The 25,190-nt window shown below is 52.6% G+C and overlaps 1 protein-coding gene across 1 annotated transcript; it reads right to left on the bottom strand.

Moving 5' to 3' along the window:
- Positions 1 to 4,197: 4,197 nt before the first annotated feature.
- On the bottom strand, positions 4,198 to 22,099 carry MYO1A (myosin IA). Its single transcript, XM_028110872.2, has 27 exons — positions 21,986 to 22,099; positions 21,740 to 21,855; positions 21,377 to 21,471; positions 21,081 to 21,185; positions 20,826 to 20,872; positions 20,612 to 20,675; positions 20,089 to 20,187; positions 17,986 to 18,089; positions 17,723 to 17,870; positions 17,136 to 17,254; positions 16,971 to 17,057; positions 15,512 to 15,577; positions 15,242 to 15,346; positions 12,814 to 12,876; positions 12,406 to 12,606; positions 12,011 to 12,237; positions 11,450 to 11,650; positions 11,118 to 11,211; positions 10,521 to 10,670; positions 10,341 to 10,409; positions 9,835 to 9,909; positions 6,755 to 6,889; positions 5,958 to 6,064; positions 5,433 to 5,565; positions 5,163 to 5,315; positions 4,858 to 4,985; positions 4,198 to 4,562 (listed from the first exon to the last, which is right to left on the bottom strand). The coding sequence occupies exons 1-27, from the start codon at positions 22,097 to 22,099 to the stop codon at positions 4,439 to 4,441; spliced, it is 3,129 nt and encodes a 1,042-aa protein (XP_027966673.1). The 3' UTR covers positions 4,198 to 4,438.
- Positions 22,100 to 25,190: the final 3,091 nt, after the last annotated feature.

Raw genomic sequence — 25,190 nt, forward strand, 5'->3', positions numbered from 1 at the left:
AGGAGCTCATGCTGCTCACATCATATCCAAGGTGGAGCCCCAGGGGAGGGGCAGAGTCAGAGTTGGGATGGAAGGAGAACCAGAGACAGAAGATGCTGCTCAAGGGAATGGGGTGGGGGTGGGGGGGGTTGGGGGGCGGCGGAGTGAAAGCAGCTTCAGAGCCATTTGTCACTCTTAGCATTTCCTATTTTTCAGGGGAGGAAACTGAGGCTCAAAAAGTTCAGTCCTGGGATACCCAACTGGCTCAGTCGGGAGAACATGTGACTCTTGATCTCGGGGCCATGAGTTTGAGCTCCACATTGGGCGTAGAGATTACTTAAAAATAAAAAAATCTTAAAAAAAAAAAAAGTCAATCCTGTGCTCCACGACATACAGCTACTGAAGAAGAGCCACAAATTCGGGGTTGGTTGTTTTTTTTTTTTTTCCACTCCAAACCTCCCCTTCGTTTTACTGCACTGGTATGAACTTTGACCAGTGAGGGAGCAGTTAACTCTCCCAGAGGGAGTGGTGGTCCCGCTCTCTGAGAGCCCCGGAGGTTTGGGACCTTGCACCCTTCTCCATCTGGGCTGTGAGGAGAACCACAGCCGTTGTGTATTTACTACAAAGACTCCCGCTCACCAACGCCTTCCCCAGTCACCCTACTTAAAATGACCACCGTTTCACACTCCATACCCCCCTTCTGTTTCTTCTCTTCATCAGTTATTACATCCCATACACTAAATGTTTCACTTATAGCCTGTCTACCCCACCCCCCACCAGAATGTCTGCATTACAGTGGCAAGGACTTTTGTCTGTTTTGTTTACTATTGGATCCCTAGCTCTGTAGTATTTGGCATATAACAGGTCCTCAATAAAAATTTATTTATACAACAAAAAAAAAGAAGCCTGAGGCTTCCTTCTTGCATTGCAGCCCACAGTGTGGCTCCTCCATAGAGCATCTCAAGTGCTGCTAGGGTCCTGAAATGCTTGTCTCCCACTCCATGCTCCCAACACCCCACCCACCCTGGGACTTGCGCTGTACTGAGAGAAGTCACTCTGCCTGCACATGGACCCACTTTCACCCTTGAGTGAGGGCAGCAGCTGGGTCTCAAGGCCCCTTTATCACGTGAAAGGCTAGTGGGGCCTCATTTAAAGCTTCCCATTATCCAGGTAATTACAGCGCTGTATGGACCAACCATGAGCCAGGACCCAGGGTTAGGAGCCTTTGGTGGGATGAGGGGTAGAAGCTGGAGCCTATTTACTTGGAAATGGCATGGCAGGTTCATGCGTTTGAGAAGCTCAGGCACTGATCCTAATTGGATGCAGCCATCTCCTACCTCTTCTCTTCCCCCTACCAGTCTGGAGAAGGAAGTCCAGGCTAGGCAGGTTGGAGGGAACTGGGGGGGGGGGGGGGAGGAGCAGGAGGAGGAGTGTTAGACCGAGGGCTCAGGACTAAAGCCTCCTGGGTCCAATCTCTGAGGCAGCCTCTCTCCACACCTCCCACCCCTCCATCCCTGCCTCCGTGCCCTGGCACCAGGGAAGCAGGGCTTCAGCAAAGGTCCACCATGAATAATGTCCTTTGATGATGCAGCATCTCACAGAGGATGGCAGGAGCCAAGGATGGGGGGAGCAAGGGCATGGCAGGGAGAACTGATCACTCCTTGATCTCTGGGACTAGCAGAGACTTGAAAGACCTAATGCTAAACTAAGCCAGAGAGGTGAGGAAGGTGGGAGGCTTTGAAGGGTTGGGGCAGGCAGGGATTCATCTTGCCCACATGCCGTGTGCAAATGGCATGTAAAGTGCGTGTTGCAGCTCCAGAGTGCCTAGGTGGTTTTCCCTTTGACACTTTCCGTTTGAGCCACATCCTGGACAGCCATCACTGGCCCAGAGGAGCGGGGTCCCTAGCAGGTCCTCCCTCTGGAGCTCCCTCTCTTTGTTGCTGGGGTGGGCTGGGGATGAGGCCAGGAAAATGTGTGTTGAGAGGAGACGGTGTTTGTCGGCCGTTCCCGGGGCCGACGAGCGTGTGTTGTGCGTGCAAGATGACCCACATATGTCTGCCACATGCACAGCTAGGGTGCAACATGGCGACTTTGCCAACCTTCTGGAGAGGTGCTGCGGGGTTGGGGGGGAGGGGCCGGGCCGTAAAGGACCTGGGGCGGAGACACCAGGAAAGGATGGGAGGGTGGCCGCTTCTGCGTCCTGTACAGTCCTGCAGCCAGGCGACAGCTGGGAGCCGGCCCCCAGCAAAGAGCTAGAGGAGCCCCCAGCAGCCTGCAGAGCAGATGGGCTGGGCCAGGAAGGCCACACTAGAGCTGCTGTGAGCTGAGGTGCTAGAATGGCTCCTCATGGGGGCTAGCGGCCTCCAGGCCGGCTTGTGCCCCTCAGAGAAACCACCCAGACTTCCAGAGTGCTGAGCTGGCTGCGCAGGGAGGCAGCCGAACCGCAGCTTCTCCCGTCCCGATGGAGCCAATTCAAGCCCTATAGCACAGGTGGGGCAACGGAGCCCCCGGAGGCTTCCGGGGGTGAAAACGCACAATCCTCGGCCCCAGAAGAGAAGAGAGGCAGAGTAGGAAACACGGGAGGGAGGGATGGGAGAGTAAAGGAGAGGAACCCTCACGCTTCCTCAGAGCAGCATCAGTCCACATGACTGCTGGAGGGAGGACAGGAGGGGGACAGGGCCTCCAGCCCTCCCCCCGCTCCCCTCCCCAGTCCAGAGAGCTGACAGTGCCTTCAGCCCTGGGGAAGGAAGGCAGGATGGGGAACAGCAGCTGCATATTCTCCTGAAATTGCTTCTGAAAATGACCAGACACTTCACTGGGAAAGTGACGACAATTTGGGCCCTGGGAGCAGGAGATGAGGCGGAGAGCGGGGGCGGTCAGGCTCTGGTAACCACCCACCCTGGCCAGACAGGATCTCCTCGGCCTGATTCTGAGAAGTCAAGGATGGGGGGAGCTGTGGGGGGCGGCGGAAGGCTGACGGGGAGCCTGAGCTCCCCTCACTCAGGACACAGCCCCCCCACCTGCCTGGGAAGCACTCCCTGGGCCTTCTCCCCGCCCGGAGCAGGGTGTGCAGCAACGCAGGCTGGTGCTGGGAGAGCGACATCAAGCTGCAGACAAGAAGAGAAGCAATCGGGTCTCCCGGCGGCATGATTACCTGGGGCCATGAGCTGCCTGCGGATGATAGAAGCTCTGGAAGCTCGAGGTGGAGGGAAACCCCAGCCTCCAGGCCCAGAGAGCTCAGTGGTGGAGACAGGGAAGAGGCAAGGAAGGTAGGGGTGGCGAAAGGAGGGAGAGACCTGCAGAGACAGGAACAGAGGCAGCCATTTGTACGCTCTCACAGAGCACAAATCTACCTTTCACTGCAAACACGGGAGCTGCTTGTTCCCTAAAGTACAGACAGGGGTGGGAGAGGCTGAGACAAGCAGAGTCTATAAGGAAACAGATATTAAGGGAGAGGGGAGATATTCAGAGCGTTATACAAAATATTACATATTGATATTAGAGCCCACAGGAAAGGGGACAACGAGATGGTGTGAAACAGTTGAAAATCAAGAAAAAAATAATGGCGATGACACAAGGGTGGGATGACATAGGGGTGGGAGAGTCTGGATCTGGGAGCCTCCCCCCCCGCCCCCGCCACACACCCTCCGCAAGTGCCACCAGCTGCTGGCCCCAGCTGCGGGGCAGTGATTAGCAAGATAACTGTTGGCAGAAGCCTCGCATCTCTGGTGTACAGAAAGGAAGGGGATGCTGGGGGGCAGATGTGGCAGAGCCCAGTGATGAGCTCGGGGATGGAGGGGGCACTGGAACTCTTGGGTGCAGGGGACCCTGCATTCCCCAGCTCACCTCAGCTCACATGAGCCCGCCAGCCTTGGGCCTCTTTTCAGGCTAAATCTCCAAAGGATCCTAGTTTCTGACAAGACAGGGATCCTCACTTTTTCCCTCCAGGGACACACTTAATGAATCAGCCCGTTGGCCACCTGGGACCTGAGCCCCATCGCTGGCTGCCCTACCCCCACCCCAGTCTCTCCAAACCCCGCCAGAGCTCAGCCGGTCAAGGAGCCCGCAGACAATTTCCCTTCTTTTCCATTCTTATTATCTGCATTTGCTAGCTCCAAGGAGCCTGAGGAGGGGAAAGGGGGCGAGGGCAGTCAAAGTACAAGTCCTGTGAGGGTGGGGGAACAGGGACTCACCCACACTGAGCGAATGTTTGGGAAGTCACTTGTTTTATTAGTGGGCAAAGAGGCTGAGGGTTGGGAGGAAGCTAAGTTCTAAGGGAGAAGGGACTGGAAGAGTTTGGGAGAAGAAAGGTCCTCTTCAAGGGTTCTTCAGTCTCTGAGCCCCATCCCCAGGATCAGAGGGGTTGGACAGGAGATCCTCCCACAAACGCCAGTGGGAGGGGTGGGCACTGGTCCTGGAGAAGAAGCTGTTGTCTCTGCGTTCAGACCCCACCTCCTCACTATACAGTCACTTCCAGGCCACGGCTTCCTTTCTTCTTGAAGCTTAGCTTGCCATTTCTACCACCCTCAGGGCCCTGGATGACCTTGACAGCCACACTGCTCTCCTTGAACCTCACTGAGAAACTGGAGGGGGAACAGACAGAGGGGCAAAACTAGTACCCCCATCCCCTCACCCCTACTCCCATATTTTCATGATGGCTTCCCCTCCCCTTCTTGAAGGAAGCGCATCTCTCCTCCCCTCGCGTCAGAAGACTCAGGGCCCCAGAGAACTTGGGTGGGGAGACTAAGAAGCACCTCCGAGCCTTGCCCTGACAGAGCGTGCTTCACTTTCTGACTACACGAATTTTCCCGGTCACAATGACCAACAGCTTGATCATCTGCCCCCAAGCTGGCCCTCACCCCCAGCTCATGGCCTTACTTCTCAGTCACGGTGACTGGAAGCTGCTTCTGTGTGGCATCCAGCACAGCCCGGTACATTTTGGTTAGCAGTTCAATCACATGTTCGCTGACCAGCAGGAAGTCCCCCTTGGAGCCCACTGATGATATCTTAGGAAGGGGGAAAAAGAGTGAGGATGGAATTCATTTTTCCTCCACAGGAGCAGCCTGAGAGGCATTGAAGGCCCAGAGTGAGAGGTCTGGGCCCCATCACCTCCAGCACCCCCAACCCCGTGATGCCCACCACCTTCTCCAGTCCGAGGGCCTGCACCCAGGGAGCTCTTATACCTCACTCATATGTAAGCTAAAAAGCCCATCCTTGAAGCTGGTGACTGACATCCCGGAAACACTGTCCAGCCCAATGACAGTTTTGGCCTGGGACTTCTTGGTGTCTATGAGAATCACATGCCCCTTGGTCAAGAGAAGAATTCGGGAGGAAGTCTAGGGAGAGAAGAGGAAAGTGTGAGGAAAGGCGAGGATGAACCCCCACCCTTCCAGCTACCAGACCCACGGCTCTGGCACAGGCTCTGGGAAGGAGTTCAGGATGCGGGCCTTCACCTTGCCGTTGCCACGATTGACCTTCTTCACAGTCTCTGCCATTAGAACAGGCCCTTCCGCCCCGCCCTTCAGCTTCTGCAGCTTGGGGTTCCCTTGCAGCCCAATGTAGTCAGCGCGGAATGGGATGGGGACACTGAGGACACACAGGAGGTACGTGGTGGAGACCAGGTTCTTACTGCTGACCCCCAAGGCCCTGGGCCTCCCCACAGTGAGTTCCCCTCTTAGCCCTCCCGTGCCCCTTTCCCCACCCTCCACCATATCCTCTGAGTGGTTCTCAGAGCACGGTCCACGACCGACAGCAGCGTCCCCTGGGGACTTGTTAGAAAGGCAAATTCTTGGGCCCAGAGCCCCAGACCTGCCGAATCAGAAACTCTGAGAAAGGGGTGCAGCAATCCAGGTGTTACCAAGCCTGCCAGGTGGTCCTGATGCACACTCAAGTTTGGGAACCACCGTCCTATCCCACCTGGGGGAATCCTCTCTTTGCTCCTGATGAAACTGACTGCGCGAGGTCTGAAGGGCCCTCACCTCTGGGGGTAGGAAGCCTTCTTGCCCTTGAACAGTTCGCTGGCACAGAGCTTCTCCCTCAGGATCTCTACCTGCTTCGGGGACAGCTGATCCCGGAATTTCTTGCACTGTGAGGGGGAGGCGGAGGGGCTAAGCTCCCGGAGGCAGGGGGCAGGACTGGGGAGGGGGTGGGGAGAACACTGAGAGGTGGAGAAGAGGAGAGACAGCAGATAGAACAGGCTCTAGGCACTTCAGACAGGCCAGGGGCTGCAGGAGCCCTGGGGCCTGAGGGACTTCGGGGAGAGGGATGGAAACAATCAAATGCCAGCCCTAGGAGGGAGGGCTGTATGCCCAGCACACAGCGCAAGGCCTAGTCTAGACAGGTGCTCAATAAGCATTTCCTGAACGGAAGAACACTGCTGAGTGAAATAAGCCAGACATAAAAGGACAAATGTATGATTCTACTTATAGGAGGCCTCTAGCACAAATTCAGAGAAAGTAGAGGATGCATTCCAGGGCCTGGAGGAGTGCGGAACGGGGAGTTACTGCTTCATGTGCCCAGAGTGTCAGTTTGGGATGATGAAACAAAGTATGCAGAGGGACGGTGGTGATGCTCTCACAACAGTGTGAATGTGCTTAATGCCGCCTCACTGTCTACTTTAAAATGGTTAAAATGGCCAATTTTGTTATGTATGCTTTTCCACAATAAAAAAAAAAAAAAATGAAAAACAAAAGTGGAAGAGAGAGGCAGAAGAGGAACATCAGAGGGAGGAGGAGAAAAAGAGAAAGGAGAGGCGCGGCCCCCGGGCCCGCCTCACCTTCCAGTGGTAGAAGAGCTGCCGCAGCTCCTGGTTAGCTGTGTGGAAGCACCTGTAAGGCGCAGCTGGCCACGTTTTGTCCAGGATGTTGGTAGATGGCAAACTGTTCTTCAGCCCCAGCAGGAACTTCTGTGTCTAGATGGGGAAGGGGTGGGATTGGGAGTGGACCGATGAGAAGAAAGTCCTCCCAAGAGGCAAACTCTCCTCCAGATCCTGCCACTAAAAGGGAGGGAGGCCACCCAGAGTGAGAAGCAGCAGGTGGAGCGAGGAGATGGAAGGGAGTCCCCTCCCAGATCTCTTTTGGTGTCAAGTGTAGGCTGGAGGCTGGCCAGTAAGAGTATGAATGGGAGACTGAAGGGAGGGAAGGGTTAGTTCCAAGCAGAGACCTGCTGCCCAGGGTAGTGAGGTGAGAGGAACCAAGGTGAAAACTGGCCTCGAAAGTTCGCTCCTGTAGCTCCCTATTGTCTGGGTTCACAATTGCTTACCGCTGGCTGCCTCTGCAGGGGCCGTCTCCCCTCCTCTCTGATCAGTCAAGCCCAACACCTCCACCTGGCATTCAAAGTCTGCCACATAGAGCCCAACCTCATGCCACAGGATCCCCTGCACTATCCTGGCACACCTCTCAGACAGGACTCCTCCACGTCAGGCCCTCTGCCCAGCCCATGCGTCATCACTCTGTGCCTTAGCCCACCCTGCTCTCAACTCAGCTCCGCCCACTCAGATTCTACCCATCCTTTGAGATGCACCTCCATACCTAAGACTAACAGTAAGTAGATACACTCATCCAACTGCAACGCATGCTCAAATCCTCCTAATGTCCTTTATAAACTTCTAAAAATGTCCTTTTTAGCTTTGCTTTTATTTTTCCTGTTCTAGGATCCAATCAAGTTTCACCCATGGCATCTGTTTAGTGTCTCCCAATCTAGAACAAGGATTCTCAAGTCTTTATATCCCAGGGAGCACCCAGCACCCTGTTTGTGGGGTAGAATTATTGAAGATATAGAAAATGCCTTGATTTTGGGGTACCCAGATGGCTCAGTCGGTTAAGCAGCCAACTCTTGATTTTGGCTCAGGGTCTTGAGATCGAGGCCCACCTTGGGCTCCCCACCCAGCCTAGAGTCTGCTTCAGGATTCTCTCTCTCCTTCTGTCTCTTCCCCACCCCCCTCCGCCTCACTCACTCATGCTCTCTTTTTCTAAAATAAATGAATCTTTAAAAAAAAATGGCTTGATTTTGAGCACTTCTAAGTTTTGGGACTTGTTATGAAAACTTTTTACTAAGACATTAGGTTAGAAAAATTAAAATAGAAAAAGGCAGTGTACTCAGTATATTGCCGTAACTCTCCAGGAACCACCCCAGCTCTTTGATTCTTCCACTACAAAGATCTAGCAGGCTTGTTCTAATCACCTTAGACCCTGGTTTAAGTCCCCACTCCTTGGTCTGGTCTAGTTTGATTTAATTCAATAAATACGCCTAAGCATTTCCCACAATCCCCCATGTTCTAATTGATGTGGAACCTCTGAGGGTTTTCTTTTTTTAATTGTTTGTTTTTTCTAGATCTAGAAAGTCTTGCCTTTCCCCTTCCAGCCCTCCTGCCCCAGGTAGGCCTCCATGGGGGGAGAGGGGACAGTGTGGGGAGACAGTCTTAGGTGGGCGTTAAACTCTGGAGTCAAACAGTTTGTATTCCAGCTCTCTTGCACTTACCACCTGTGGGACCCCTAGCAAGTTATTCAGCCTCTCTGGGCCTACAAAATGCGGGAAAGAAAAGGGTCTACCTGACAGGACTTTGGACGGCATTAGAGTTAATGCATGTAAAGGGCTTAGTGCATAATAAGTGTTCAAAAAATAGGTATTAGCATTAGTTACAGACAAGGCAATAGCAAAATACGGACTCGTCAGAAACACTGGAGGAATCCATGCTGAGTGGCCCCCGTACGCTTGCTTCTGCGGGGGCTGTGATTCACTGAAATATTGGTCTAAACGCAGCAGCTCCTGGAGTGACAGTCAGCAGATGCCTGAGACTATGCAGGTGAAAGAAAAGGTAGAGGAGGGGCCAGTCAGGAGATAAGAGTCAAATCAGATTACTGGCCTCAGGGATGTGGTGAGAAAGCACGTACTCTAGGAGAGCGGCCCTTCTGGAGCCGGTGTGAGGAGACACAGGCCATGGAAGAGGCCTGGGAAGATGGAGCTCCCCTGGGGCGGGAGGAGGCGGGCACAGCGAAGGCTTAGGGAGGCAATAAGGAGGCCCAGGGATCCCACCTCTCCAACCACAGAGGGGAGCTCCAGTGAGTGTGTCTCAGGAGCATAATTTGTAAGAGTCCCAACAACTGTCAAAAATGGAATCAAAAATGGAATGAGTGGAGGTCAGTTCTCCTTTACCCCAGGCCTCTGTCCAAGATGTCCTGTTCTCCCTCCCTTTCTCTGGCCTTTCACAAGGCATCGCTGGTAGTGCTAATCTCTCCCGGTCTGCTTTCCCTCACCCTTCCTCAGAAGCACTATCGCTATTGGATGGACATCTCTGGAAATCACCCTCCTCTGTTTTCCTCTCGCTGGAAGCTGCCCATAGTTTGAATGTCCTGGCTTTTTCCTGCCACCTGGACCCAAGTCCTCCAGAATTAAGATCTTTCCTGAGATTTAGTTTTGGACTCACTTGCTGTGGTTTCAGAAGAGAGATAGGATTCCTCCACCTTCACCCGAACCCTAAAACGGATCTTGGAAGGTTGAGTTAGTTAGCACTGTTGCTAACCATCCGGCCCATGTCTTCCTGAGCCTAATTCACCACAGACCAGTCAGCGGGTGTGCTGGGAGCCCTTCCGGCCACCATGTTGCCTGCAGTGTCCGCTCAGGCCAGAACGCCCTCCCATTCTGCCCCTGGGCCCTGGGACGCTGGAGCCTGCTCCCTGCAGGTTGCTGCCCCACCCCCTTTTATCCCTGGACTTCATTGTCAAGTACCAGCAGATTGAAGAAGCCCTTGGGGGGAAAGCCTTGGGTCACCTCTTCTCAAACCCTTCATCTTCCTTTTCCAACCCTGTCCCTCCCTCCTCAACCCCCCACCTTCCACCCTCGACCCCCACCACTTACTATGCTCTTGTAGATGAAATTTGCCAAGGTGAGGGCAGCCCCTGACCGGAAGTACTTTCGATAATCCTTGCGGGCCTGGCAGGGACAGACGAGAAAGCAGCCAAAGTAAAGATAGACAGTTAGACCTAAAAGATGACAGATCGAGAAGAGGTTCTACTATTTCTCACCCACACAAAGAACACAGTAAGATAAAGAGCTGACACTGTGCTAGAGGGAGCGAGTAAAGGCAGGCAAGTTGGCAGAGAGGAGGGCCCTCCAAGCAGCAAGCAGAGCTCTGTTGCCAGGTCAGAAACACACCCAGACACATGCACACGTCTCCCTAGCATGCGTCCACACTCCCGGACACACACCAGCAGACCCAGAAACACACGCAGACACGCCATCACGCTGCCGGAGGTCCCGCTTTCTGCTACTCTTTCCTCCCCGCTGCCGGCACACTCCGGGAGAAACCACATGGCGGAAGGACCCGGGGGTGGGGAGGAAGCCCCACTGCCCTCCCCCATTACCTTCCACCCTCGCACAAAAGCCTGGATCAGCAATGCTGACGCCTTTATCTTCCCATAACGTTTCTTTTGCTGCAGAAAACAATAGGCCTGTTAGGAAAAAACCCCATTTCCTGAACCACCTCTCCTGCTGCCCGGTCTCCTATTAGAGCGAGGAGGTGGGACTTGGGGGGTAACTGGTACCGCGTTGCCCCGAAACCAGGCAGAGATGACAATCTGGCTCTTGCGCATCAGCTGGTAGTGGGTGCGGCAGCGCCAGCCCCGGTAGGTCTTCTGTATGAGTGTGGCCAGCTGCTGCAGTCTCAGGCGCCGCTGCTCTTCCAGGTGGAACAGCTGTGGAGAGCAGAAGGAGGGGCTGAACGGCTGGCTTGGGGGAACCTGGGTGCCAGGCCTTCCCAGCCAGTGTCATACTCATTCCTTTGTCTTCTCAGCGCCTGCACTCACTCCACGGGCACCTACTGAACTCTAACTCTGTCACGGGCCTGTGCTAGGTTTGGACACTCAGACACGAGTGGCACATGCCCCGGACCCTCAGGAGTCCCGCTCCAGCTAGAGGCACTCAGCATGGGCCGTGCAGGCCCCTAACTGCCAGGGCTCAGGGCAGGGTGGGAGCCCAAGGATTCAGATCCTGGGGATAAAGTCCCTACCGAGAGCAGACTGCCTCACCCACCACCCACCCCCAGTTACAGATGCTCCTCTCTGCCCCAGCCTCTCACTTGTGGGCTCTCCAACCCGTCTACCTCCCACCAGCGCCAAACACAAGTGCCCCCTCCGTCTCACAGTACTGGGGCTTCTGATGAAGATCTTCGTCTTCCCGAAGACCAGCTCCTCTGAGGACAAGCTCAGCTCCTCCACGACCTTCTTGACCCCTTCCCTACAGGAACAGATGGAGAAAGCTGCCCAGGGGTATCCCAGGGAAGGGTCTTCTTTCAACTTTCCTCAACTCCTTCTACGCAGAGAGAAGGGTTCAGGGCTTGCAGACTTCAGAGCCTTTGAAAAGTGAGCTTTCATTTCCCCAAGTATCCACTCACAGAGCTTTGGGGATTTACACGACATTGCTCTCTCCCTGGCCCAGATGGTCCCTGCTCCCCTGTCTCCCCCAGGAGTCTTACCGGTCTCCCCCATTCCAGCGAGGCCATGTGCTCCGGCTCAGTAATCGGTACCTTTCCAGGAAGGGCCCGTACCTCTGGCGGTAGGCATAGCCCGCCCGTCGCACCCGCACATTCTCTAGCAGTCCCAGGTACCGAGTCTGGACGGCCACCAGCTCTGACGAGAACTGACCTTGCTGCTGATGCTCATTGGGCTTTATACACCTTGGGGTGGAGGGGTGCAAGGCACAGGCCTCAGGAGCTTCACCTTTGCAAGTATGACCCATCCTGGTCTCCATAACCCTATTCTGCACATGGCCCCCTGGGTAGAAACATTTCAGAGGAAGTGAACATGCTGGCCTTCCCAGCTTCACTCACTGTAGCATGGTCCCTCTATCAAAGTCTGATGCTCTCCCTGCTACAGGACTCTCAGCAACTCATCTGGCTTTGTTTTTGATGAGGAAAGGGCCTCTGATACCCCTCTTCCAGAGACACCCCCCCCCCGCAAAAGACAAGGTCTATAGTGCACAGACACTGCATGCGCCATCACGTATGCTGCATTTCCCTATGTGCCCGGCATGTCACCTGATGTAGTTGGGGTTTTTGGAATACAGGTTCTTCATGAGTATGGCCACAGAACTCTTGAACTGAGCCCCAGCAGTCGGGGGGCGTTTGAGAGATGCCTGCTTGGGATCTCCCTCAGGGAACAAGGACCGAAGGAGGGGGTGCCGGGCCTTCCACATGGCCTGGGACAAGTCCCAGAAGAGTAGGTCATTGTTCTTATCAATGAAGCTGTTCACGTTGTAAGTCACCTGTAGAGAAACAGCTATTGGTCTGGAGGGCCCATGACCTTGTCCCAACACTTTGTGCTCCCAGTGTCAGCGTGAAGTATTCCCAGATCTCATCTCCCCCCAGTTTCTCCCCCACTGCCTTCCACCCATGCCCAGCCTTGTCTCTACCCTTCAGCCCTGCCATGTCACCTTGCCCGCATAGTGGCAGATACGGAAGCTGCTGAGGCCCATGGTGTGGTCATACTGGTGCTGGGCATTCTGGGTGACTTTGCTCTCATAGTGATTGTGCTTGGAGAAGAGCTGGTTCAGCTTCGCTAGGAAGGTGGTGTCACTGACCACCCCAGGCCGTAGGCACTCCTCGTCCAGCATGGCCAGGATGCCTTGCTGATTCTGGTCAGGGAAACAGGATCAGCCCAACCTAGGCCAAGTCCTCCAATATGTCCACATTCTCACTGCTGCCCCTCTGCCGCTCACCCTTTGTCCTCTTTACCACCCTTACCAAGTGGGGCAGAGGGAGGAGGGCAGGAGAGACAGGACAAAGATATGCAGGCAGTCTGGAAGAGGAAGAAGGTCTCGAGATGAGAGAGGGTAACTCACATGCTCAATGAGGTTGCAGATAATGCCATTATCAAAGTAGTCCACTTTTGTCCATGGTATGCCCTGGCAAGAAGAGATGTGACAGGTCACAGGAGCAGGTCCAAGACCTCATGGGGCTCAGGTTCCCTTTCACCCATCCCACAAAGGACTCAGAAAGCCCTGTAGTTAAGAGGGGGGCTTGCTGTAGTTTCTGTTTAGGTCCCATTCCCTCCAAGGTTGATGGAGAATTTGTGGCGTGGGGGGGCTAGACACATGGGAGGACCCAAAGCAGCTGTGAGGAAGAGGGAGATGCTGCAGAGAGCCCTGTAGGTGCTGCGGGGTGGAGACAGAAGTGTGATATGTTGAGTAAAGGCTGCAAAAGGATTACCCCGCTGTGGGAGTAGGGAAGGATCCCTGAGGATGTGGAAGAGCAAATGGCCACACTGCTCTCACAACGACCTATAAAACCAAAGCACATGAGCCCACCTCATCAAATAGACCTACCTTGATACATCTTCAAAGACCTACATCAGTGCTTCTCAAACTTGCATCACGGTCATCTAGAGGGCTTGGGAAAACAGACTGCTGGGCCCCACCCTCAGGCTTTCTGATGTAGCATGAACTGGACAGAGCCCCCAGGAATCTGCCTTTCTAACACCTTCCTGGGGGATGCTGATGTTACTAGTTTGAGAACCACTAATCTACCTGATACTTTGGGATTGTATGGTTTTTGTTTTTGTTTTTTTAAAGCAAGAATGGGGGCACCTGGGTGGCTCAGTCAGTTAAGCTTCTGACTCTTGGTTTCAGCTCAGGTCCTGATCTCCGGGTCACTGGTTCTGTGCTCAGCATGGAGTCTGCTCAAGATTCTCTCTCCCTCTGCCCTCCCTCCCCCGCACACACATGCATGTGCGCGCTCTCTCTCTCAAATAAATAAATCTTTTTTTAAAAGATTTTATTTATTTATTTGAGAGAGAGAGAAAGCGAGAGCATGAGTAGGGCAGAGGGAGAAGGAGAAGCAGACTCCCTGCGAAGCAGGCAGCCCAACGTGGGGCTCAATCCTAGGACCCTGGGATCATGACCTGAGCCAAAGGCAAACACTCAACTGACTGAGCCCCCCAGGGCACTCCAATAAATAAATCTTTTTTTAAAAAGGCAAGAATGGTAGGGATGAAGACCCAAAGATAATTGTTGCCCACTTTAGGGATAGCTGCAGGCGGATAGCTCCTGGTCCCACCCAGGGGCCAGCCCTCCCAGGCTCAGGCCATTCCCGAGTGTGGGGATGTGGCTAGGGAGCACAAGCCTCTCTCTCTCTTTAGGGATCTTTAGGGAACGCAGAGTGGAATTAAGTAGAGTTGTCCTCCTACTTCATCCCCGATATACCCTCCCTAACTAGTTAGATGAAGTATGATATCCTTACAATTCTATGTAGCTATAAAGATGCTTCTTTATATACCGATATGGAAAGATATCTTATTAACTGATGAAAGCAAAATGTAGAGCAGAGTGTATGCACTGCCACTTGAATAAATTCTGTGGGAAAACGTACTTATAGATTTGCTTGATTACACATAAAAGACCTCTGAAAAGGGCCCCTTCAGTTGCCTCTAGATGGGAGGAGTACTAGGAGGCTGGGAGGGAACGCTTCTTTATATGCTTTTTTAAGCTTTTTGAATTTTGAAGCATGGGAATGTGTTCTCTATTTGATCATTAAATTTTTAAAATAAAAATATACAAAACAACTAAAAAACAAAAACCTTTCCCACACATTGTGACCACATTGCCTGAAATTCTGCCACAGCGGATTCCTGAGGGCTCACAGGCAGCATCCCTGGGAGGGTTTTGATGAGTGAGACTGTCAGCCATTCACACTTTGGGGTGGATTAGCTCAATCAGATAGCTTTTCTAACACCTAGCCATAGAAAACAAGGGTTCTCGCCAAACAGGGGAAGGAGTGTGGAAATGTTGAGCCATGGGGCACTTCTGGGGAGGAAGTCTGGGATGAGGGTGCCACAAAAGGGGACCGTGACATCGGCCAGGGCCCGAGGAGACAAAGAATTCTGAGACGTTAGAGAAGAGCACCAAAAGGGATGTGTGGTAGGGTGACGAGGCTAGGAGAAATGTCCCTTCTAAATCTGGCTCACAGTGCGCTGCAGGATTCACACAGCTGTCCCCCCACCCTCGTGAGGTCTCCCCGCCACACACACACCCTTCCATCGGTCTGCCCCTTCCTTGCATGGCCTGGGGTGGGAGCAGGGGGCTTGGGGGCTGAGAAAAAAGACCAGGGCTTCTTGGGAAGGCTGGACTGTTCACCTGGGCAAGGGAAACTTTTTGTGCTTTGTGTTTGCATCTGGGGACAAGTAAGAGGAAATTGTGATGGAGCAAAAGGACAGATCGGGCATGTGCCCAGAAGCAATTTCCAAGAGGGTAGGCAGGGGAAGTCTGAGCGCACCTCTCTCTCATATTCTTCTTGCTCCTCTTTCAGCGTCATCTCGATGAACACCTGCTGCAGCTTCTCGTTGCAATAGTTGATCACAAACTGCTCAAAGCTATTGTCCTGAGGGAGGGGACCCGGGGCAGAGAAGGGGCAGCTCAGCCCAAGACTCTTCCTGCCTCTCAGCCCTACACCTTCCCTCTCCCAACCCGCCCCCGCCATCGCCTTTGAGCCCACATGCCCCAACCCTAGGGAAGCAGGTGCTGCAGGTGGGTGAAGTTCTCTTACCTCTAGAATTTCAAAGCCATAGATATCCAGGACCCCCATTACCTTCTTCTTCTCCCCAGTGCCCACCTGAAGAGGAGGAAAAGATAAATCTGAGGACAGGCCTCCTCTGCACACCAGGCTAGGCCCTTCTTGGGTGGAGGTGACCGGAGTAGAGGGCAAACAGAACTCGGGTGAGCTTGACCATGCTGGGAAAGAACTGTTGTGATTTTATTCTCCTTCCTCCTCTACACGCTAGAGGACAAGCAGAGGGAGGGAGGGAGAAGGGAGATGCGAACAGATTCCAGGCTGGTGCTCCGAGGGAACAAGGTAGGAAGACATTAAGATCCTCTCAGGAAAATAATCATCTCTTAGATTTATAGAGCATTTTACAAAAAATTCTACGCTCTTCCTTCATTAAGCCTCACAATAACCCTAGAAGGTGTGATTATTCCCATTTTACAGATGAACAAATCAAATTTCAAAAGGGCTAAGCATTTATCCAAACCTAGATTCAAATCCTATTTTCCCCTGCTGCCTTTCAGTAATAGCTTCTGAATTGATGGCATTTTCATGTACAAAAATTTTGAACAATAGCTCCATTTTGATCTAATTCACATTCCATAAAATTTACCCTTTAAAGGTATACAATTCAGTGGGTTTTCTCCAGTATATTCAAAAGGCATATGACTATCACCACTACCTAATTCCAGAGCATTTTCATCATCCCCAAAAGAAATCTTGTACCCATACCCATTAGCAGACACTCCCCCCTTCCCCTCCCCTGACCCCAAGCCCCTGCTAACCATTAATCTACTTCCCATCTCCATGGATTTTCCTATTCCGGACATTTCATATAAATGGAATCATACAAAATGTGGACTTTTGTGTCTGGCTTTTTCCACTTGAATGTTTTCAAGATTTGTCCAAGCTGAGCATGAATCAGTACTTCGTTCCTTCTTATGGCCAAATAATACCCCATTGTATGAATATACCACATTTTGTTTATCCTTTCGTCAACCAAAGGACATGTTGAGTTGTTTCCACTTTTTGGCTAGTATGAATAATGTCTCTCTGAACTTTTGGGTACAGGTTTTTATGTGGACATCTGTTTTCAAATCTCTTGGATATATATCTGGGAGTGGAATTTCTGGTTATATGGTAACCATGTACGTAATTTTATCCAATCCTCACTAAGCCCTGTGAAGCAGGTAGGCATGAATGTCCAGTTTTCCAAATCAGGAAACTGAGGCTCAGAATCTCTGTGAAATGAAAAGGCCACGCAGCTGATAAGTAGGGATCCAGAGAGTCAAACTCAAAAACCAGAGATGTTTCCACAACAACACACTATTGGAAGGAACTGAACCCTACCCTTCATCCTTCTTCCTCTGCTCATCTCAGAACCCAAAGTATGGGGATGGTGACCAGGGCAAGAAAGGTGATGCAGACAGGAAAGAGCTGGGGGAGGAGAGCCATCTCTCACCTTGATACTCTCATTGATTCGATTCACTATCCAGTTGAAAAGGCGGCTGTAGATGTTCTTGGCCAGAGCATCGCGAGCATACTGAGCCTGCAGGGCAGGGCCAGCTGGTTAGGAGGGCAGCCACAGAAGAGTCCCCAAATCAGCCTCCTCCCATAGGGCCCTTACCTGAATGACATTCAGTGCAGTGACCACATTTTCTTTGGCTGTTTTCATGGTCCTTGAGCACAAAGCTTTCTCTAGTTCCTCTGAATTCAAACCTATCATTTCCCCAATCTCCTGAATACCTGGAGTGAGGAGGAAACACAACATGGCCTGAAAGAGGGCTTTCCTCCCGGGGAGGGAGGGCTAAGAAGTGACACTGCTAGGAGACAGGTGTCCCTGGGTCTTGCTGGGGATGTCCTTACAGCCCATCCAGGACATGGCCCAGGAGGAATCTCTGGGGAGGAGGAGAGAGGGAGCTCTGGACACTTTGAATGCATTATCTACTTTAATAGGAGAATCTCCTGAAATTCTTTGTAAAGACTGCACTGAGATTCAGAGAGGTCCCAGAATCTAGGTCTATCAAACTTCATAACCTCATTCCAAAATGTCTCACTGGGAATTCTCCATGAGTGTGTTTGGGGAAGAACTCGGGAATGGGCTGAGTGGGACTGAATCAGAGTGGAGTCAGTTACGCAGGAGATGGTGGAAGAACAGAAATTGTAGTAGGAGATTGGGGAGCAGCTTGGGGGTACCAGCAGGGCGGTGCAGACCTCTCCCATCCCGGATGCCACTTGCTGATGTCCCATTGGCCTGGAACTCGTCTGCCAGCTCCACGTTCCCCAGCTTCAGCACGAGGGCCGTCACCTCGAGCACCTGTTGAATCTCCTCCTCCGAGAAACCAATCACAGTCATTGCACTCTTGAGGAGAGAGCAGAAATCAGAAGCTGAACAGTCGTGCTAGTTCAACACCTCCCTTCTCAAAGCCAAAGCCTGGGCTCAGAGGATGACCTAAGGGCCCACCCCGGGCACCCACCTGTACAGCCTTGAAGTTGGAGGCATCGTCCATGCCGTCAACTCTGGACACTTTCTGGTTTAGGAAGGCATAGCCACTTGTGTCCCGCTCAAGCTTCAGGGCCTCTGGGAGGGCCAGTGTGAGGGAAGAGGGTTAGTACGCAGGCTCTCAGGAGTCCTCTGGCCTTGACTCTCAGAGCCCCTGCCTCAGCTTGGTTTACTCATTAATTCAAAGGAGCCATTTTTGTTTTAGGCTCTTCCCTTGCCTCCTTTATTTGGGGATCATGAATTCCCATGATGATAGACTAAATTTTTAAGCAGTATTTAGGGTTTGGGTGTTCTTAATTGTTGGGTTTCTTTCCAACTCTTATGAAAGAAAAATCTCATTCCACTCCTCATCCCACACTCAGGGTTCTAAACAATGAAAACAAACAAGCAAACTCTCTGTCCTGCTCAGTTCTCAGTGGCTCTGAGAGGACAAAGGTGAGGAAAGAAGGACGAACACATATCTCCCACCCACCCCGAGCCTCGACACCTCACCCTTGGCTGGGGTTGGCCCCTTCATTCTTTGTTCACTAAGTACCAACAAAGTGGAAGGTGCTATGTTCCCCAACCCTGACCCCTCTTCTGGAAGCTTTTCTCTAACATTGTGGGGCTGAGCCAAAAGGCTCTCTTGGGGTCCCCCCATGGTGAATCTCTATCCCAGCCATAACACATGGGCTAGGTTTTGTTCTTTTCTGTCTCTCCCACAAATGAACAACTCGTGTGTTGGGACTGTGTTTTTCATCTTCATATCCTGTGTGCCTGGTTGGCATATACAAACTTTTTTCTTTTTAACAAATGAATCAAGAGAATGGTTGAAGCTGTTCACCTGAGATGGGAAGGAGTAGGTTAAGCATGGAGCTTGAGGGATATCAAGATCTGTTATTCACATGATCTGAGAATCAGGGAATGGCCCTCAAACTAGAGTGTAATGGCAGCTTCCCCTGAGACACAAATTTTGAAAGAGGAACCTGCTAAAGAGGGGTGTCTGGACAAAGAATGAGTCAGAAAGGCCCTGGGATGATGACACCACGGAGGCCCTGCTCAGACTTAACTTAAATCAATGGGTGACAGAATCAACCAGAACAACATACTAGTGTCTATGATTCAGACAAACTGAGAACAACCGAGACTATTGAGCCAGGAAGGAATAATGAGAGTTTCAGGGGCTCTTGAACCATGGAGATCCCCAGGAGGGGAAAGGGGAGGGGCACAAGTCCAGCAGAGAACAACCAGAAACCAAAAGGACAGGCCCTTGGGGGCCAGATACCCACAGTGCTCACAGCTAGAGGCAGGATTGGGAGGCAAACTCTGGCAAGGCCTGAAGTCACACCAGACTCCACAGTGATGCCGACCCAGAGCCAACTCAGGCCCGCTCCAGGGCTCCCCGGGACAAGGCATAGTACTCCATGACTTCTGCTCCTACAGCCACTGGCACAGGCCTGTTGGCACTAATCACACTGTATTCTGCAGTGTTTCTGTTCACATATCTGCCATCCCTAGAAGACCAAAGTTCTCCAGGACAGGGTCCATGTCATCTTATTCAACTCTGCATCACTAGAGACCAGCACAATGTTCGATCATAGTAGGTGTTCAAGAGATGTTTGATGAATGAATAAATGGAACCTCCATAAAACCATCTAAGAAGAGTGAATCAAGGACAGGGCCTGGGTGAGGCAGATGTAGACCCAGAACAACTTCAACTACAGCTCATCAAACATTCTTGAACACTTAGAATATCCTGTTGGATTTTCTGCTGAGCTATTGATAAAGTCCCTTAAATTGAAGATAGGAAAGAATGATAGATGGAAATAAGTGTTCCACTTTTGAAGCTAGCCTGGGGAAGGAGGAACCCAAGCAGGACAGAGGAATAAGAGCAGATCAAGAGGCCAGAAGATTTATTCCTAGCAATACAATCCCAGAAAAAGAAGAGAACACAGAGTTGGGGAATTGTTCCCAACAATGAGCTGATGAGATTCAGAGTGAGAAATGCAGAAAGAAGAAGCCTGAGGGCTACAGGGGCCCAGAGGAGACTGAATGGAGGTTGGGGATCTTCTGCCATGTGTCTGGGACAGGCACATACTCAGCAGGTGGGCATCTGCACCGGCCAGCAACTGATAGAAAATATGGAAGTTCCTTTCTCCTCCGAGCTGCTTCACCACTCGGGATTTCTCCAGCAGATCTGGCAGGGGATTAGAAAATAACATCCTGAGGGGCAGGGAGACACCAAGGCTTCCCTCTAAGTCTGCTCTCATCACTGGTGTTCCCAGGGCTTGGGCAGTCTCCTGGTAGCCTACTATTCCTTCCTACTGTAGTAAATCAGCAGAAAGGGACACTGTGGGGCAGGAAGGAGCGAGAGGTGGTGAGCAGAATGGGGAGACACTTTTGGGGCGCCTGGGTGTCTCAGTCAGGTTAAGCGGCTGCCTTTGACTCAGGTCATGATCCCAGGGTCCTGGGATCAAGACCCTGCGTCGGGCTCCCTGCTCAGCAGAGAATCTACTTCTCCCTCTCCCTCTGCCCCTCCCCCCTGCTTGTGCACATGCACTCTCTCTCTCTCTCTCTCAAATAAATCTTAAAAAAAAAAAAAAGAATGGGGAGACACATACAGTTTGTGATGACGCCACCGAGGGGGGACCCCTTGAAGTCGAACTCAATGTCCATGTATTTTCCCTTCAGAGACCAGAGGGGGGTGGGGAGAGAGAGAGAGAGAGAGACTCTTCCTCCTCTTCTCACCACCCTGCCCAGCAGGGGTCTGTGCCCCATTCCTCCTTCTCAAGCCCCCACACCCTCTCCTCCCAGGCCAGGGAGATGGTCACTCACAAATCGAGAGGAGTTGTTGTTGCGGATGGTCTTGGCATTGCCAAAAGCTGCAGAGATGGGGAGAGGGGAGGTGAGGAGACTGAGGGGAGAAGAGGGGCTCTGGAGAAGGGGAAGGAGGAAGGTCTTCCAGCCATCATACCAATCTCAGATTTTTCAGGCTGAACGAAAACAGGGTAAGAGGGTGTAGGGCTGAGCATCTCTGGGGCCAGTCGGGTGGGGTGGGGGGGCAGAGGAGGCAGAAACTGGAATCCTCACCCTCCAGCACGGGGTTTGACTGAAGCAGCTGCTCCTTCACAGAGTTCACCTGCTCCCCTTTCCCACACACAGCCGCCACATAAGACATCACCAGCTTACTAGCCTCTGTGTAAGAGAAACCTTCACATGGATCCCTCCGCCCTTAACTCCCCTTAAGCCCAGCACCTCTCACCCCTCAGATGCAGAAAAACCAGGGAGGAATTTCTGGGGTGGGGGCAGGACCAGGCCTGGCTTGGAGAGAGACAAGGGGGTGGCTCCAGCAGTGACCCCACGGCGCCCCCAGCCAGGTGCCTCACCCGTCTTGCCGGCTCCGCTCTCGCCCGTTATGAGGATGCACTGGTCTCGGTCTCGGTCCCTCAGTGACTGGTATGCCATGTTTGCCAAAGCATAGCTTGGAAGGGAGGAAGCAGGTGATGACTAAGGTTGGGCTAATCCAAGACATCATCTTTCACTCCATCTCCGGCCCGCAGAGTCATCCGCCCTCCTTGGACTAGACTGAGGCAAGTGATAGGTCTAGAAAGGGGCTTCCTGGGGCCGGGCGGGGTCGGGGGGGGTGGAAGCTGGAGAGCCTCCTTTAGGAGAAAGGATAGAGGAAATTAGGGTGTCTGGCTGTCAGGAAGTGGGGGCCCTGTCAGCCTTCCCTCGGTCCCTTTACTTACATATGGGACTTCAGCTCATAGAAGGTATAGTCCCGGTATTTGGCAATGAACTCTGGGCCATAGATGGGCAGCTGTTGGTAGGGATTCACGGAGATCAACACATTCCCAATGTAGGTCTGGAGGCAAAAAAGGTAAAGAGAATGAGCAGGGGTGGGGGTGGGGGATGCTGGGAGGGGGAGGAAAGAGTGGGAGCACAGGACCTCTCTGGCCACACACCCGCGGCCAGGGGCACCCATATGCACTCACATAAATCTCCTTCTTTTCATAGCGCAGCTGGAGGGTCTTGAGAAGAGACTCCTCCTCCAGGGGTTCCAGGAGCACCAGGTCCTCCACCCCCACAGCGCCTTCCAGGAGAGTCATGTCCAGAGGAGCTACCGGTCCTGGGAATAAGGGGTCAGTCGGCTGGCTGAACTCTGCTCAGCTTTAGGGGTCAGTAACTGTGTGAGGGGAAGAGGGCAGAAGGACCTAAGAGAGCCTTCCCCTCCAACTCCTGGCCCTAGAGACGGTCCTCAACCCAGGGAGGCCTCTGGACTAGCCAAAGCTAACTGCGGGAAGCTGTGGGAACTCTCCCCGAGTGGGGAGGATCCCCTGCTCCTGGGGTTAGGGCTGGTGGGGGTGGGGCAGGGGTGGGACAGGACCACCTGCCTTTGACCAGGGTAAGGAAGGCACCCAGCAGGCAGCGACCGGGGGGCAGGGGTTGGGGGGTTGGGGAGCACAGTTGTGTTTGCAGGAGAGCAGCCTGGGGAGGAAAGGGTAAGCTCTGGAGGCTCACTCCCTCCCGCACCGAGGCCCTAGCCAGGGTCCAGACTCACTGACCCTCTGCCCCCAGTTCTTCTCAGCTCCTACCTCTCGCAACCTCTAGTTAAGTCACCCGGCCCACCAACACCCAGCATGAACGTTCTTCCGAAGGTCCCTCTCATTGCCACAGTGAGATTCATCTTCTAAAGGGGGGCTGGATGAGGTGATTGATGAGTTAGAGGACAGAGGCAGGAGCTCCACCATAAAAGATTAGAATACCCCAAATAAAAGTGAGGTTGCTTTCTCCCACATCAAGTAGCTGTCACGATCTCTGGAGGTGCCTACACATCTGTCCCTATTTTTCCATCTCCAGCTTTTACACCCATTGCTGTAACCTTCCGGCATGGACTTTGCCCCAGAGGGACACACCCAGCTTTTTAGTAGCTGGTGGGAGTGGGCAAGGAGGAGCAGAATTATTGTGGGGCTCAGCCCCATGCAGTGGGCACATGGCAGGTACAGCCTCAGGAGGAAGCCCAGCCCTCCTCAGTCTTTCCTGTGGGACCGAGTAGGTGGGGCGGCCTGGTACGGAACAGAATCATTAGTACAATGGTCAGGGCTACTCCATAACAGGAATAAAAAAGCCACATCCTCCTAGTCTCCAGGAATGCTCAACCTGGGTGGGGGAGGGGAGGCAAGCAAAGATGGAAGTTTGGGCCAGAGGGGAACACAGGCTGACTTCAGCCTTCACTCTGCTTTCCCCAAGTTTCAGAAAATGAGACAGCTCGTCACTTCCTGGAAGGACACAACTGAGAGAACAGTAAGAATAGTGACACTAGCAATCTCTAACAGTCAGGTACCACGGGCCAGGCAAGGCTCCAAACACTATATACACGAAATCATTTGATGCTTACAAACAATATCCTCATGAAGTAGGTACTATTATTATCTCACATTTTCCAGATTAAAAAAAGTAAAGTTTTTAAGTGACTTGGCAGGCAGGGGTGAGCAGCAGAAGCAGGGCTGGAGAAAGGCATATTCTTTGGATTTGGATTTGAGGGGAGTGGGAATGTGACGGGCCAGGGGGTGGGGGAGGGAAAAAGGAAGCAGTCCCCAGATAGGGCACCCCTGGATGTGCAGAGCAGTGATAGGTCAAGGCAAGACTCACCCAACACTGGAACTAGGGTGTAACTTCAGTGTCCCTTGGAGAATGGTGAATGAAATCCCAATTGGACAGGAAGGGGGCATAGGAGTCCCAAGGCCCGAAGGGTGGAGAGGTGCCTTCGTTAACGGGAGCTGTCCATGGTGTCTGAGGAGCCAGGAAAGAGGTTGCCCTCCTCTTGCCAGTGTCCACTCTTCTGACCTTCTGCTGCCTCCTCTAGCCAAGGCTCCCTGTGCCAGTCAAGCCAGGAGAGGCCAGAGATGGCTGCTCAGCACAAAGTCCGAGGCTGTTCCTGCTGAGGGTGTGGCTCGATTAACCCTTCCCAGGCTGGATGCCCCAGAGGGAGATGCTCAGTCACAGGAGAAAGCCCCCTCTAGGTAGGAAAGGGTATCTGGCTGGGCTTAGCTGAGGGGCTCAGGTAGAGAGTTCTTGCTCCACTGCCCCCCAAATTTGGAAATAAGAGCAGGAATGGAATTAATAGCCAAGGAAAAGCTTTTCTAAAAAGTTAGGAATTTTTGCCAAAGAGGAAGGCAGGCTGGGGCGTCTTCCCTAGCAAAGAAACAGTACTTCCCTCAAACCTACCTTACTGGCAGTCAGAGGGTATTAATGACATTACTTGGGGAGCTAAGCAGACAAAATCCCCAAATTCCCTCCGCACTATGGGTCAGCCCCCACAAGCAGACCTGAAGGCTCTAGTTATAATACCACCTGGCATTTGTATGGATGCCAGTTTCATGGACTCCCACCTGTCTCATCTCACTGAATCACACCATCCTGTGAGCTAAGCAGTGCAGCTACTCAATCCACTGAAAAGGAAAATTAGAGGCAAATACTGAGATTCCACAGACAATACATGGCAGAACCAGGAACAGAATGTAGCTTCCTGACCCTAAGTCTCCCATAGGTTTCAGCCCAAGTCTTGGTATTTCTGGTTTTCATCCTTCTGGGCGAGGAACCTGAATGAGACCCTGAGATGCTACTTCCTGGGCACCAACCCAGCGGAAATAACCACCTCCAATAGATAAGAGGCTTATGCAATCCTATTTTCCAGGATACCCCCTCATCCACCCAGGAAAATTCCTGAACAACAGGCTCCCTCTGCCTACCATCCTCTCTCGCAGGCACGCACAAAGAGCACACTTAGCTGAAGACAGACTCCATCCTCCAACTCCCAGCCATAGCTGCTCGGTTCAAGGTCCAAACTCTACTGCTCTCACAGAAGCACTCTGCATATGCCTGGCCCATCAGCAATTCCATTATCAACCTGCCCCTACATGATTTATTGATCTACTATATATATATCCGAAGGGAGAAAAAAGGGCAAGGGAAAGAGAAAGCAAGCAAGCCGAGGGGAAGTGCCAGCAGCACACAATCCCAGGTATACATGGAAGCAGCATCCAGATCAGAGGCAGAAAGGACCACAGATCCTGTCTTTTGTGTGGAGGAAACAGACCTAGGGTGAGAAGCCACCTTCCCATGGTGTGATCCTGGGAACCCGGGTCTCCTGTTCTCCAGGCCAGGAATCTGCAGCTGCCCACAGCGTGGGGTTTATCT

Source organism: Eumetopias jubatus, unplaced genomic scaffold, assembly GCF_037043125.1.
Source record: "Eumetopias jubatus isolate StellerSeaLion01/CBP00866 unplaced genomic scaffold, mEumJub1_p1.0 scaffold_8, whole genome shotgun sequence".
NCBI lineage: Eukaryota > Metazoa > Chordata > Mammalia > Carnivora > Otariidae > Eumetopias > Eumetopias jubatus.

Bases quoted from the DNA above. Each gene is read 5' to 3' on its own strand.
- MYO1A (XM_028110872.2), bottom strand. From the start codon at position 22,099: ATGACTCTCCTGGAAGGCGCTGTGGGGGTGGAGGACCTGGTGCTCCTG. The intron at 17,871-17,985 runs GTGGGTGCCCGG...TCTCTCCTCAAG, and splicing joins CCAACTTCAAGGCTGTACAG to AGTGCAATGACTGTGATTGG. The intron at 15,578-16,970 runs GTGAGAGATGGC...CCTCCTCTTCAG, and splicing joins GAATCAATGAGAGTATCAAG to GTGGGCACTGGGGAGAAGAA.